Genomic DNA, 14,553 nt, shown 5'->3' on the forward strand with positions numbered 1-14,553 from the left:
TGCTGACCGCAGAGAAGCTGCCGCGCCGGCCGCGCACAAAGACGCACAGTGTCTTTCCCTGCCGGTGTTGTGCCAAACTGCGTTTCACCCTGAAAAATGTGTCCCCTGGCCAGAGACAGTGAGAAAGCTCCTCTCAATCGACTCTGAGTGCTTTTTTTTTTTTTTTTTCTTTAAACACACAGGGGAAGAAGGATGTGGTTCATTTGTTCAGCAATATTGTGAGACGTCAGATTGGCACCCGTACGCCCACGGTAGAATACATCTCTACACACCCAGAGATCCTCTTCATGCTTCTGAAAGGGTTAGTTCATCTTTTCATGCAGGAAATGTTTGAAACGTGTTTTGATATGAGGGTAATGGTTAAAAAAGTTACATAAAGGCAATTCAAGCCTCTTAAACTGTAGCCACATTAACTTCTTGTTGTCACATTTAAAAAAAAAACATTATCTTGCCCCGTGATTTTCTACATTACCCAGTATGTGTTTGAACAACTCCCAGAGGAACGAGCGTGAACTTGTTGCGTTTACCTGTGGCGCTACACATGTAGAGAGCGATAATAAACCAGATTTTTAAGTCCTAAAAATCTGAGTCATCCTGTGTATTCGAATAGCAACATGTCTTACAGCTGTTCTTCATCATGCTCAATTTGAGGCTGCTGTTTTTATCTTTGCCAGTTTCTCCACTTCTAGGATGGATTCGTCCTGCTATGTTTTTAAACTTTGTTCCCAAATGTCACGTCTACAAAGAGGAGGTTCGGTTTGTGCAGAGACAGACGTCAAAACCTGACATTTAACGCTGACGTGTTAGATGAATCTTGTAGCTGCGTGGCAAATTGTCTACACTTGGGTGGCTATCTTCAGGCACAGCCAAAAAAAAATACTTCATCGTGGAATATAAGCCCTTGAAATGTAATGTTTCTCAGTATGAATACAAATTAAAGTTAAGTTTAAGTTATTTTATTGATCCCCGTAGAGAAATTCTCTGCATGTGACCCATCCAAAGTATTAGGAGCAGTGGGCAGCCACCGTGCGGTGCAGATTAACAGTATTTTGGAACGTATTCTCCTTTTTAAATCACTTTATTTGCTGTTTTTGTTTGTGTTACATCCACAGTGTTTGTTTTATTATCATAAATGATCTATTGTAATCTAATTATAATAACTATTCTTTACCATGTGTGAGTAGAACAACTCTAACAAACAAATCCCCCCCTCCAGGAATCAAAGTTTTTCTGATTACAAAAGGCTATAAATGACCTGCTGTGTTAACCTGTACAGATATGAGAGTATAGAAGTGGCTCTGAACTGTGGGATGATGCTGAGAGAGTGTCTGCGCCACGAGCCTTTAGCACGGACGGTGCTCTTCTCTGAGGACTTCTACAGCTTCTTCCGTTACGTGGAGCTCTCAACCTTTGACATCGCCTCGGACGCTTTCGCCTCATTCAAGGTACACTGCCGTATTTTCTTTCTATTTCCAGCATCTTCCTGCTAACACTTCTTATCTAATATCTTGGTCTCTTCTGTTCCCTCTCAGGATCTTCTCACAAGACACAAGATTATGTGTGCAGATTTCCTGGAGAACAATTACGACAGGGTGAGCTTTCTCGTGTCGATTTTAATCTGTAATTGTAAGAATGCGCATGCTGTGCCTAACATGCTTTTAAAATGTCTATCAGGTGTTTACAGAATACGAGAAGCTCCTGCATTCTGACAACTACGTCACCAAACGCCAGTCTTTGAAGGTAAAAGCTCAGCTGCGCTCAAAATTGCTGTTAGACTTTTCTTTGAGCAACAGATTCAAGTGTAACAGACATCCTCACTTTCTTCAGCTGATTGTGCATTCATTCATTTAATCATACACTATTTCTCAGCTCCTTGGGGAACTTCTCCTGGATAGACACAACTTCACTGTCATGACAAAATACATCAGTCGGGCAGAAAACCTGAAGCTGATGATGAACATGCTAAGAGACAACAGCCGAAACATCCAGTTTGAAGCCTTCCATGTCTTCAAGGTGTGCACATAAATCATCAGTGCAACAATTTACTGTTGAGTAATTTGAGCTGTACTGTGAATTGCTGATTTTAGGATAAATTCTCAGTTCACATAATCTCACTCTTTTTTTTAAAAAAGGTATTCGTTGCAAACCCCAACAAGACTCAGCCCGTGCTGGACATACTGCTGAAGAACCAGGCCAAACTGGTGGAGTTCCTGAGCCACTTCCAGACTGACAGATCAGAGGATGAGCAGTTCTGCGATGAGAAGAACTATCTGGTTAAGCAGATCCGGGACCTGAAGAGGCCCGCTGCGCCGGAGGAAGCTTAAGGCGGCTGCTCCATCAGGTGGTAGAAGTGTGGCTGGAGCTGCACAGGGTTGAGAGAGAGTCTAAAAGACATGCTTCATTAAGACTTAATATTAACTACAAAATATAGGAAAAAAAGTAAAGATTACTTCCTTCACTTTCTGTTTTTTTTTGTGTGGATGTGGAGGTGATTTCCATCCAGCAACCTGAGTGGGCCAAGAACTGTTATTTAAACCATAGTGCTTCTTCTTTAGGGATAATGAAATGCATTTAGTTCGTTCTTGTAATGTTGGACCTTAAACTGTTACCCTTCCACATACTTTGTTGCTCTCAGAGAACCTTAGAATGACAGAAACATCACCCCAATCACAGCCAACCTGAGCTCTGAGGTGTTCTAGAAAGTCTGTCTCAGAAACATGTCTATATTTTAGAGATTGAAAAGCTGAGGAGAAGTAAATATATTATTTTTCTAATGTATCTTCATGGTAAACAGTTTAAAACATACAGTAACTCTTCTCTCTGAACATTGTTTAGTCTAACTAATTGCATAGCTTTGGTTTTTTGCCTTATTGTAAGCTGTTGTGTTGTACAGGGACTTAAATGAACTTTAGAAATACGGCTTGGGCTGAGTGACATGTGTATCGGCCAGGTCAGCACATAGTAATTTTTTGGTGATTTAATGTGTAGGTATTAGGCCTTTGGATGCATGTGTGGGGTTACAGAGGTCAGAAATGATCCTGCAGTGCTGTACTTGCCAATGTATTAGCTGGCACAGGAAGAGAAAATCAAAACCATAGAGGAATCAATTAATTGTGCTGCGATTTTGAGGCTGCGCTCAGCGAGGCTTACATGACTGAAATAGAAACAAGGCATCAGATAATGCTGCAGGGTACCAGCCATCCATTCACCGCTAACATAGACAGCCCGGATATACCAATTGATCTCACTAGGAGCACTCCATTTCATCCTCACATACTCAGCACAGATAGCAATGACTCATTTAAAACAACGATTTAACTAATAATTAATTCACGAGGGTTTTAAACTACTTGATGTATGCCGTCTCAGGCGTTTCTCCTTTACAGCATAAGCACTGCATAACACAAGAAATAATATTGCAGTTTACATGAGGGGTGTTGCCCATTAAGATGCATCGTAAGTATGTTACACTGTAAATCTATTAAATATAAGAGCATGATGTGTTTCAAATTGGTTGACTTGTGGAAGAGACTTGAACTATAATTAGGGATTGATTTTTCTTGAATCATTTTCCTCATTTAGTTTAGTTTAGTTCATTTGACACATATTGGACATCTGCTCCTCTGGATCAGAGACTTGGGCAGTTTTTATTTGTCTGGAATATTTAGCTACAACTAACTGGATCACCTTTAAGCTTATGTAAACAACAACCCATCCTTACAGTTAAAAATAAAACTGGGTGACAGATGCCAAAACACACACTCTCTTTTAAATGCCGTTGTTTCTTTCTTAGAGTCCTTTCTGATATGATTATAATAACACACTTTGATAGAATACACTGTAACATGTCTGTGATGCGTCTGAAGCACATCCCAACAGATAATAACCACATGCACTGTTAAAACCAGAATGACTTTTGTTTTTAGCACTGAATTTATTGAATTCCTCACATGCATCACTTGATCAGTTATACTTCTTCAAAATATTTGCCTTACTTCTGCCATTTTCACTAAAATGGCATTTTAGGGGTTTTCCAAAAATATGTTGTCTGTTCGCACAGTCTTCTAGTATATACCTCATGGGATTTGAGTTTGCAAATGCTGTGTTCTCTTTCCTTATCCTTCCTAGACAAGATATTTTATTTGACAACTTAAAATACACAACAGTGGTTTGTATGCATGCCTAAACTTGAGATATATATGTTCAAACTTGAACAGGGACTGCATCCTGGTTTTCACAATGGAAAACTAGATTTTTAAACTGAAATATTTCATTGGGTGGTGTCACACAAACGTTAATTCATAATGAATTGCAGTGTGGTACCTTGTAATGAACGTTGCCTTATTTAAAGACATTTAATGGATTGTAATAATTATGTAAAAAAAAAATCCAGACCTCTTAATTTGTTTTTAAACCAAAGTCAATATGAAAAGGTTCAAAAATGTACATTTCAAGTCCCAGGTGCATTACTAGTTAATTTCTCATACCCACATCTAGTGTATTGTAGGTTTTTATCACCAACTGCATTACGCTCCAATGTGATCCTGTGAGTGTAAATATATTTTAATAGAGATTAATAGACTACATTCAGAGTAGTTTTTCAGTTGTGGTTAATTGGCTTTTCTTTTCTTGTTTAATGACTATTTGGTACTCTCCACCAGATAGCCACAAGGTCAAAATCTGGCCTTTATGTATCCATAGAATAATAATGGGGGAAATCTGCTGTGAATGTGGTTAAATTATGCATTAATAGACTGAAGTCCTGCACACAGGGCACTGTCATGTACTCCAGTTTATGAAAGAAAGTTTGTCTGAAAGTGTGTTTGAGTTTCTTCAAAAAATCCTGATGGTAATCAAGTTTTCAACTCCTTTTGTTACTATTTACTGTGAAACATAATTTTCCAAAACTATACGAATGCATTGGACTTAAATCACATGGATAGTAGTCATTATTAAGATCTCCACGAGCACAAACTGAGGTTTCATAATAGACTGTGCTCGGTAATAATATCCAACGTTATTGTACTGTTGTGTAACAAAATGACACACATTTTAAAAAAGAAATGGTCCAAAAATATTCTTAACATTTGGTGTGTTAGGTGTGCATTCAAGCTTTTCTTGAAATTTGAGTCCATGACGTGCACTTTGAGAAGGACATGCTTTACACAGTCGTCCCATCAGAGGGAGCTGTTGGCAACAATTGGCACCTTGTATTAGTTGTACAAACAAAGCATTTTATGTTTCTATAACCCTACCTCTAATTATGACTATATGAATCACTGGCAATATTATGTAGACATCAACACAAATTCCTTAAGATCAATATATTTCATGATTTAGAGTTTTACGTTTAAATATTTGTTGTGCTTTACTTTTTTTTTTTTTTTTACTCCGTTGCCTTTTTCTTTTTCCTTCTCTTTCCACTCTCTGGATATTTTCTTTATTTTCCATGGGGGCAAATTATGTGTACATAACTTTATAAAGGATAAAAGTGTGAAAGCATTCATGAAAATAAAACTTTATGGCAATTTATTTTGTGTGGTTTCCAACAGTTCAGTGTACTGTACTGTTTTGTTGCTTCTGCTGGGGAAAAACAACCTAATCGTTGTAACTGATGACATTTAATTGCCAGCTGATGATGGTTACTCAGAGGATTTGCTGCTGTTTTATATGCTTGCAATCTGAATATTGTTGAGAAGTGAAGGTCATTCTTGACCTTTGGGAACAGTATATGTAACAGAATCTAAATTTACTTCTGGATTAGTTGGATACAGAACAATTTGAATATAGCACCTTAGGATTTGGCTAATTCCGTTGGGCATTTTTTGTAGTGTTTCGGACCTTTTTATAGACTTAAATGATGAATCAAATAATAATCAAAAGATACATTTAGTAAGTTGCTGCGGTACTTTGGGCTGTAGTTCCTCTGCAACATGTTGAGAATTCAATAAACCATTTAAATAGCCCTGCAGTCAGTAATATAGTGTATATAGACCTTTTTTCAGATGATAAGCAACTTATAAACAAAGTTCAAATATATGATGTTAAATATGATCGCAATGTAATACATTGAAATGTTTTATCTCCAGAACATCATTCTGGACAAGGTCAGTCACTGCTTACATCTTGTCAAACTCATTTATCCAGTGGCGCAGATGAGTATTGCTAAAAATAACCCCCTCCTCCCAGTAGTAACTGAGTGTGGAGCAGCAGTGTCAGCCCAGTTCAAAACACTGGGACACATTCCACCCTACCAGGAGGTATCCAGAGGCCTGTTCAATAGACTGGCAGGCCTATTGTCTGTGTGGAGGTCAATTATAATGCATGCAAAATTACTAAAACCAACATCATTATGACTCCACCAGACCCAGCTTTTTTTAATTTAACAACTGAATTCATAATGCAAAATAATCTTCCACCCATGAACTAACCCCAGTTTTCTTTAAATGAGCTCAAAATGATCCTTGACCATAATTAACCCTCTTCCTCTATCGCTGGCAGGCTTCATGAGACCAAACATATTGAAGGACATGAAAGAAAAAGAGGGGTTCAGCTGCAATGTTCTTTCCCCTTTAAACGCCACGAATCGCAGCCTATATAAGCAGTATGGGAAAGTAGGTTAAAGTTCAATCGGGGAAGAAGGCATGTAAGGCAACGCTGCAGCCCGTTCCCACAGTGGAAGAAGTGCCACCATGCCTCTGGAAAGCATCTGTGCCTCTCAGCCTCGTTAGTTAGGCTCTGCGTAAACTTCACTGGCGCACACACAAAAAAACAACAATGTTACTGAGTGATATTTGTCCGCATATGAGGCGGGACGGTGGAGGGACATCGTCCTGTAGACAGAGCAGAAGACAATGTGGGGGCAGGGTTTACACGGGTTAAAGGTCACAAGCCTCCTGCGTTTCTTTGACCAGCAAAAAGCGCTGGATGGATGAGCGAGGTGGGTTAATAAAACTATCCGCACTGCACTGTGCACATTTGCAGAGTTTGCAGGAGGAAAACAAGTAAGTTTTTAAGGTGAGGAGGGATGCCACAGAAGAAGAAAAGTCTCCATTTGATGCCAAAAAAAAAAACCCCGAGGAATCCCATGTTTGTGAGAGGATTTCAAGGACGACATCCGCAAAACATTGCCTCGCCTGCGCCCCTCTCCCCACCCCCACAAAGAGAAAAACAACAAAAAAGATGCTGTCACAATTTCATGCATGACAGAACTTTTTGTTTGTGCAAAGGGGTGGCAAAGAGGGCTGCAGAGGGGACAACATCTGCGGGATAAGGTACGTGTAGCGATATTGGGAGTCTGTTTTCTGCATGATGGGTAGCAAATCGTTCAGTTGAACAAACCTCAACACAAACCAAAGGTAGGCTGTCTGCAGCTCTCCCCTCTTTATTCAGTGGCAGATTAACGCATGTGGTCATTATGCTTCAGGAGTGTTTGTTTCCGTTTCTGAAAGTTTGAATTATGTGCAGAAATGTTGTTTTTTGGGTTATTTCGCTTTATCGTAGTGAGGAGGAGTTAAAGGAAAACAGAGGGCGCATGTGCAACACGTCTTGTGCGCTAATCTTAATGCATATTCTGCAGTTTTTTCTTTTTAAATCGTAATAGTTAAACTTAATGTCGACCTAATCTGTACCTTTAAGAGTTACAATAGCTTAAATGGTTGTTTACTTAAATTAGATTTGTTCAGGTCTTTGTTGGGTGTATTGGCACATTGCGCTCATGCAGGATCTATTTTAATAATCCGCAAAGAGTCGCAAACCCACCACCCACTGTTGACCAGCTGCCACGGTTTGTATTAGTTACGTAATTGAATAAACGCGGATGTGATTGCCATTCAGATCCATTATTTAATTGACGGGAGTTGACACGCGCATCGTCACATCACGAGACTCCGTTGGCGCCACTTCATTAAAGCTGCACACGAGCCCGTTTAACAAACTCACTATAACTCAGTGAATACGGCCTCCACTTAAAGATAGAAGATTATAGACAAAAATATATAAACATATTTGTGATATTGTAACTCTGTGTTCGTGTTTTTTGAAGATGGAGCCTCAAAGTTTAAACTCGACCTCGTGTGTGCTTCGCGTGGACAACCAGTGAAACCTGTGGAGGGTTTAACGAAGCACAATTAGTCATTTATTAGTACAATTTTCAGGCTCTTGTAGGCCTACTTAACTATTTACCAGTTTATGTTACTTTATACTTTTAATTCAGTGGGGATATTGTACTTTTAACTCCACTACATTTATCTGAAAACAACAATACTCAGTTATAACTCTCCTTTTTATGTTTTAAATACATTTAGCCAACAATAAACTGTACTTTTACTTAGTACCAATGTGAATGCAATGTGAGTTTTTTTTAAGAATATTTACTACTTAAGAAAGGGATTGTTTTCCATCACTGTCAGCTTTAAGTTGAATATAGATCAATTTGTATACTGCACATGTCTGCATGGTCCTACAAAATTCCATTTATTTATGTATTCGGAACATTTTTGAAGACTTTGTTGGTCTATGATCATTGCATCTTTTTAAAGGATTTTTTAATGTTTGTCATGTATGTGTAAGTAGAAGTTTGGTTTATCTTTGAGTACATCCCTGATTGTAACACCGTCACACGGCTGCAGCTTGGAAAGCATCTATTCATTCTCCAGTAATGAGTTATAGAATCAGTTTAAATGTTTCTCTTCATTTGTCGCTATTTTGTTCTGTTTCAGTGTCCTGCCCGGAGGAGTTGGCAGTAATCCAGTACTTGGTCGGTCTCCTCCAACATCCCCCGGCCTCTCTTATGGTCCTCCAGCTAAGGTGCATCTAGTGTAGTTATTGAAGTAGTTCATATCTACTACCCTAGTTGCTCCTTCTGGCTGGAGGGCTTGTTCTTCATTAGGGTCGGAAATATTTTTCACAACGTTTGCCCCGAAAACAACTTTATCTCTGTGATGAAAAACCTCATGTCTTTCTTAGAATACTAATATGGTTTAGTTATGTAAGTTAGGCTTGTATATTTATCATTTGAATATCTTGTTACATAATCAGGAAGGTGAATAAATTGCCGTCTAGGATTTATCAGCGTGTTTGTGCACAGATCTTTTCCTCCATACATCTTCAGTGACTCATGACTTTCTGACTCTCAAGCCGAACGTGTTGTCGACTTTGCAGTTCCAAAGTGCTCACAGTGCAGGTAGTGCACACTGATCTACTGCAGTTTGTGCACTTCAGGTACTGCTGGTCACCTTACCTCATTCATCAGCCTTTTTATACTTGAAGGTGGAGCTCTGGTGGGTTTTACAGCGAGTTTTGTTGGTTTGCTCTCAGCTTCTGCCAGTCTCTGCTGTGCAAATCCATGCAAAGCTCTCTGTTTCTCAGACATGCAGCCAAAGGAAAAGATATGGGTTTTGCTTTCTGTTGTTCCAAGCTTTGATGAACACTAAAACACAAAAAAGTGTATTCACCGCAGGCACAAGAGAGCAGCTGTTTTTTTTTCCCTCCCCTCTCTGTTGCAGTCATGTTAAGGCATCTCAACAGTAAGTTTATTTGACGTTGCAGTTTGTCTTGCTGTTTACAGGTGGATGACTTCACAATTTCAGTACTTGACAAAATAAAAAGAAATTGCACAGTATCCATCTGCAATCCGCCAGATGTTGTAAGCAGCTACACACTTATTAGATTGCACTAATCTGTGTGTAAACATAGTAGACACATCGTTTTGATGTATGTGCTCTTGCCTGACTTTGTTCAGCCTGCAGAGAGGATGAGTTAACAAATGTTGCCCTCTCTGGTGTCTGACATGCACACTGAACACTAGGTGGCACCATTTCAACTTTATTGCCTCTTTGGAGCTGGATGTAAGAGAAATAAATGTCCACTCAAGATGAGAAGATGAAATAAGCATTGTAATATATATATATATATATAATATCTATATGTTATAGAAGTAGATGTATGTAATTATTGAAGAATGTTAACTTTTGTTGTGTTTTTAGTGATTTCTGAGTGTTTCACTTGCTCTCTGTACAGTTTCCTCCATATGGTTGAATAATAAAAGCTAATTTTCACATCCGTTGCCTTTGTGTCATTTACATTGTAATATATGTGCATCTCCTGGCCACATTACGCGCCTCTGTTGTGCGAATACTAAACTACACAGGTACTGTGCCCTAATTGCATCCCATAACATATAGCGCCATTCATCTAACACGACAACAGCTCGTGCCCTGCATTAATCCCCTCCTTATATCTCCACTCCTGCAGCCGCACAGAGCCAATGTATCAGCTCACATCAGTGTACTATTACACGAGAGGGCAGAGGATCTCTTTACGCGCAGGTCCACGCCGTGGCGCGCTTTTGTTGGGGAGCGCGCGCATGTATCTGGGGCTCGTTCGTCTGTGCAGAGAGCTGAGAGTCAGTGCCGCAAGTGGAGAGGGACTCATAAGTTATCAGCATCGGAGTAGCTTCACCAAGAGGCTTAACCGAGCAGCTTTCCAGGCGGGCGGAGTGTTGTTGCGAGCAGGAGGAGGGGGTGGAAGCGGAAGGATGCTGATCCGAGCTGAGCCGGGAGCTGCAGCTTCACTTCATCAGCGCAAACACGGGATCCTCCTGTAACTTTGAATGTGTTGAACTTTTATCTTTTATTCTCTCCGGTTTGGCTCAGTGCTGCTCGCCTGCCATGGTCGGTCCATCAGTCCACAGTGCGCTCTTTCTGTGCGCCTTCCTCCAGCTGTTCTCCCTGCTCGGCGGACAGGTGCCAAACTGCCAGGAGGTGCGCACAGTGTTTCACTCTCTGCATCCGGGATCCAAGTGGGTCCCCGAAAACCCAGTGTCAGGTAAACTGTCATCAACTTGTACATTTAGCTCCACGTTTTACCCACAAGATGTCTGGTAGCTGCATCCTTAGATTGTCTGCACTTCTGCAGGATAAAATAGATTTGTACCATTTCACCTTTGACTGCAAGCTCTCAGATTCAGTTTCAGAAGGTATTGTGGTTACAACAGTTCTCTAACGCCATCAAGCCTTTTTGCTCCCTATTTCAAGGCTGCTGACTTCTTCAGTATGAGCAGCGAGAGCCAACCCACACACACTCTCCATCCCTCTGGCTGAGCACTTACTAACCTGCCCTGAAAATAAAATCGATTGGCCACGTTAAGTATATCGTTAAATATGCAGGTTGAATTATATAAACCTTCAGTTAACTGGTAAATAACAAGCTTACTGAATTGATTTGCTCCACTATTGACCCAAACACGGAGTAACCTTTGCTGAATAACTTTAATTTGGTTAGTGGAAGCAGATATGAGCATCTTTCTGCAGGTGTTTGTGTAAGTGGGTTTGAATCTTCTGTTAAGTTTTGTTCTGTAGATGATGATGGACTGCACAACTTAATAGATCAGCACTCTTCCTTTATGAGATTGATAGTCACATTCAGGCTGGTCTCTTGGCAGCTTTTCCTTAGCCACATTGTCACAGAATATAGATTAGTGGTGTGATATGAATTGTGACCGCACTGAAAGCATATTTGTAAAAGATGCAATTATCCAAACAGGATAATTATTGTTCCCCGGAGCCCAAATGTCACCGACTGTGCCAGGGATGAGGAAGCAATGTGTCTTAAGAAAAGTGTCTTTAGAGACGTGAGGAAAAACACCCTGAGCCAATGGTGAAATAGTTCAGGTCTCTGTGGGAAAGAGGAACAACTAGAATCCACCATCCTATTTTGCAGAACACAGCATGTTGTTACCGCTGGAGCCTGTTGCATGCATTCTGATTCAGTATGTAAATGGAGATCCCTCTCATGTGGCTGAATCACAGCCAGCTGCAAATGTTAATTGGGTGTTTTAGTGTCATGTCAGCACCGGCAAGTGCTCCAGGTTAACTGTTTTCTCTCTCCATTCTCAGCATGCAATTCTCACACACCTCACTCCTGCCTGATTCAAAACGGTTTACCAAATAATACTAAATGTTCTGCGAACATGAAAGAGCGTTACCAATCACAAAATGCTTCAAATCAAACAGCAGGAGAAATCTGCGATGCACTTTGAAGCATATTTTGTCAAGCTTCCTCTGTCGGTGCACGCAGCTCCAACCACTGAGCCCTATATATCCCTATGCATCCATCTTTAATCACACACCCTCCACCTAGGTCATCAAACATTTTATCTGCCAGCCAAAGGGGGAATCATGGTAGCAGGCCAAGAGAAATATTTAACCTCCCCCTGAATCTGAGGCAGAGCAGCCCAGCTGTCTGTGCACCTTTGCTGAGGAATCAGTCTGAGCTGGACACCCTGCACACCAGGCAGCTCAGAACCATTACACTGGAAATCAATTCACCAGTCAGCCAAAGGACAATTCATCCCGGCCAGTTAAGAGGTAGTTTGGTTTACACATGAGGCCCACGGCTACTCTGTAGCAGATTTATTTGCTGGTTTTAATAAGTGATGGTTGTTCAGTAAGTGACTGATGATAAAGCACCAGATTCATGCATTTACCCTGAATATTATATAGATATAGATTGGTGTTCATTCACAAATTAGTCCATTTGGATTTCTGTTTTATTAAGGTTTTCTAAAAGCTTTCCATCTGAAGAAGGGAATTACATCTCTCTGGGTTTTAATTGACTCTAAAAATTTCCTTCAGGTGTTACACTGTATATGGATAAACTGCCTACAGATTATTAGTTGAGATTCAACAATCGTTTTTTGATATTACAAGACTGTGGTTAAGGTTTGGTGAAGTTTAGGCTCAAAAAACACTTTGGTTAGGGTATGTTCATGAGGTTGGGACCCCCACTAGGGGTCACCAAAGCTTCACAGGGGGTTGCGAGGCCATCTTAACAACTGATAAACAGTTATTTTTTACTTTAATTTAGTTTTAGTTTTATGTTTAGATTACAGATTTAAACTTTGAAGACCTGGACATAAGCTGAATTAACAGAGCCTTCATTCTCAGCTATACAACCTTGCCCTGCACTAGAGTTACACAGTTAAAAACAAAACAAAAAAACTGATAGAAAATTGAATAAAAAGTTCCTAAAAATATCAGGAAAACTCATCTCTGATAGAATATTCACGGGAAATAATCTGTTGTTTTACACAAACTTCACTATTTGAATGTAATGTAATGTAAATTTAAAATTAAATTATTATTTTTTTTATTTTTTTATATTAAAACACTGAATAGACATTACACTGAATTAACCTTACTCTGAATGTAATATGAATTATCAATAAAATATGTCACATAGTCCGAGGTCGTCAGTTTACTCAATGACAATGATTCCCTGAAGAATAAAAAGGTTAGGAACCATTGTGTTAGACAGCTTCATACATCGCACATAACATAAAAAAGATGAACCATTTTCCTTACTCGGTGTAATGAAATGTCGCCTGTGCGTTTCAGTCTTTTCTTCATCAAATGAGTCTGTATCAAAGAGGAAGGTTACCACTTTCATTTTCTACATACTGGGTTTTAATAGCATCAGAAGAAAAAGAAAAATATTTTCAAGGAAAAATGGCCGATTGAACCATTGTTAGTTTTATTACGCATACAGTCGCGCAACGGTGAGGAAGAAAAGCCAATGTCAACAAAACACATGGGTTAAATATAAAGCAGTGTTTCTCGACCTGTGGTCTGGGGACCCCAAGGGGTCCTTAAGGGGGTTCCAATGGGTCCCCAGAAAAATGTGGAATATTTAAATTTGACCATACTTTAATTGAGTGAGAGAGTGTGTGATAATGACTATTTTATTCATAGGTTTCACACTCTTCACTGTTAAACTGCCCGTATAGACAGTTATGGATTAACTAAATCTTATCAGACAGGGAACCTTTGAGACTATATCTTATCAAAGACGGGTCTGAGGCCTAATGTGTATCAATTTATGGTTCCTTAACACCCAAAAAAGTTCAAAACCACTGATAAGATTCCCAATGTAACAACAACTTTTATTAGGTTTCAACATTTGTGCCTTTGAGCCACATGTGAGGAAGAGTTTTGTAGTTAGATATAAATCAGTCCCTGCAGGATTTCACAGGCTTTTTCTGGATTGTTAGAATTCTGATGCATGTTGTAATTTTTTTTTGCAACTTGTTCGAGTGAGAATAACATCGAGTGAGAATAAAATCACACTGAAACAATACAGTGACTTTGGTGACTTATGGCTCAGGAGGTTTTTGCACAGGAAACTACAATGATTGGACAACATTGCACGGTTGCGCAGAATATGCAGGGATTGGTTGAATTTGTGTAAATTATTGCTATCATAACATCACAACTTCCTGGAGGGACTGATATATTAACAGAAAGAGACTTAAAGGATCAGTGTGTAGGATTTAGTGACCTCTCGCAGTGAATTTGCAGATTGCACTTAATTAAACAAACTACAGTGGCAGTGAAACTTGCTACTGTAGAAATATGGTGGACTATATGGAAGGCGACCCACAGAGTCTGTAGATAAAAAAACAGCTCATTCTAAGGTAACAGCTCCTATATTCAAGTGGTTATACACTAATGAAAACATACCTATGAATATTATATTACATTTCTGCCAACAGAT

General features: G+C 39.6%; 2 protein-coding genes across 2 annotated transcripts in view; both read left to right on the top strand.

Moving 5' to 3' along the window:
* Nucleotides 1-182: 182 nt before the first annotated feature.
* cab39l1 (calcium binding protein 39, like 1) lies at nt 183-5,532 on the top strand (the record flags this gene model as incomplete). The annotated part of the gene is given in 6 exon segments (XM_035669259.1): nt 183-301; nt 1,277-1,445; nt 1,533-1,592; nt 1,675-1,740; nt 1,870-2,013; nt 2,133-5,532. Coding segments are annotated over 6 exon segments (750 nt in total), but the record flags the coding sequence as incomplete, so codon positions are not given.
* A 4,872-nt stretch (nt 5,533-10,404) lies between these two features.
* gpc3 (glypican 3) overlaps nt 10,405-14,553 on the top strand; it is a 90,058-nt gene continuing 85,909 nt past the window's right edge. Inside the window, 1 exon segment of the mRNA XM_035669500.1 lies at nt 10,405-10,827. Within this exon segment, the coding sequence (XP_035525393.1) occupies nt 10,671-10,827 (157 nt within the window). The 5' untranslated portion in view covers nt 10,405-10,670.

Source organism: Morone saxatilis, unplaced genomic scaffold (genome assembly GCF_004916995.1).
Source record: "Morone saxatilis isolate NCDOM2014 unplaced genomic scaffold, NCSU_SB_2.0 Contig22, whole genome shotgun sequence".
Taxonomy (NCBI): Eukaryota; Metazoa; Chordata; class Actinopteri; family Moronidae; genus Morone; species Morone saxatilis.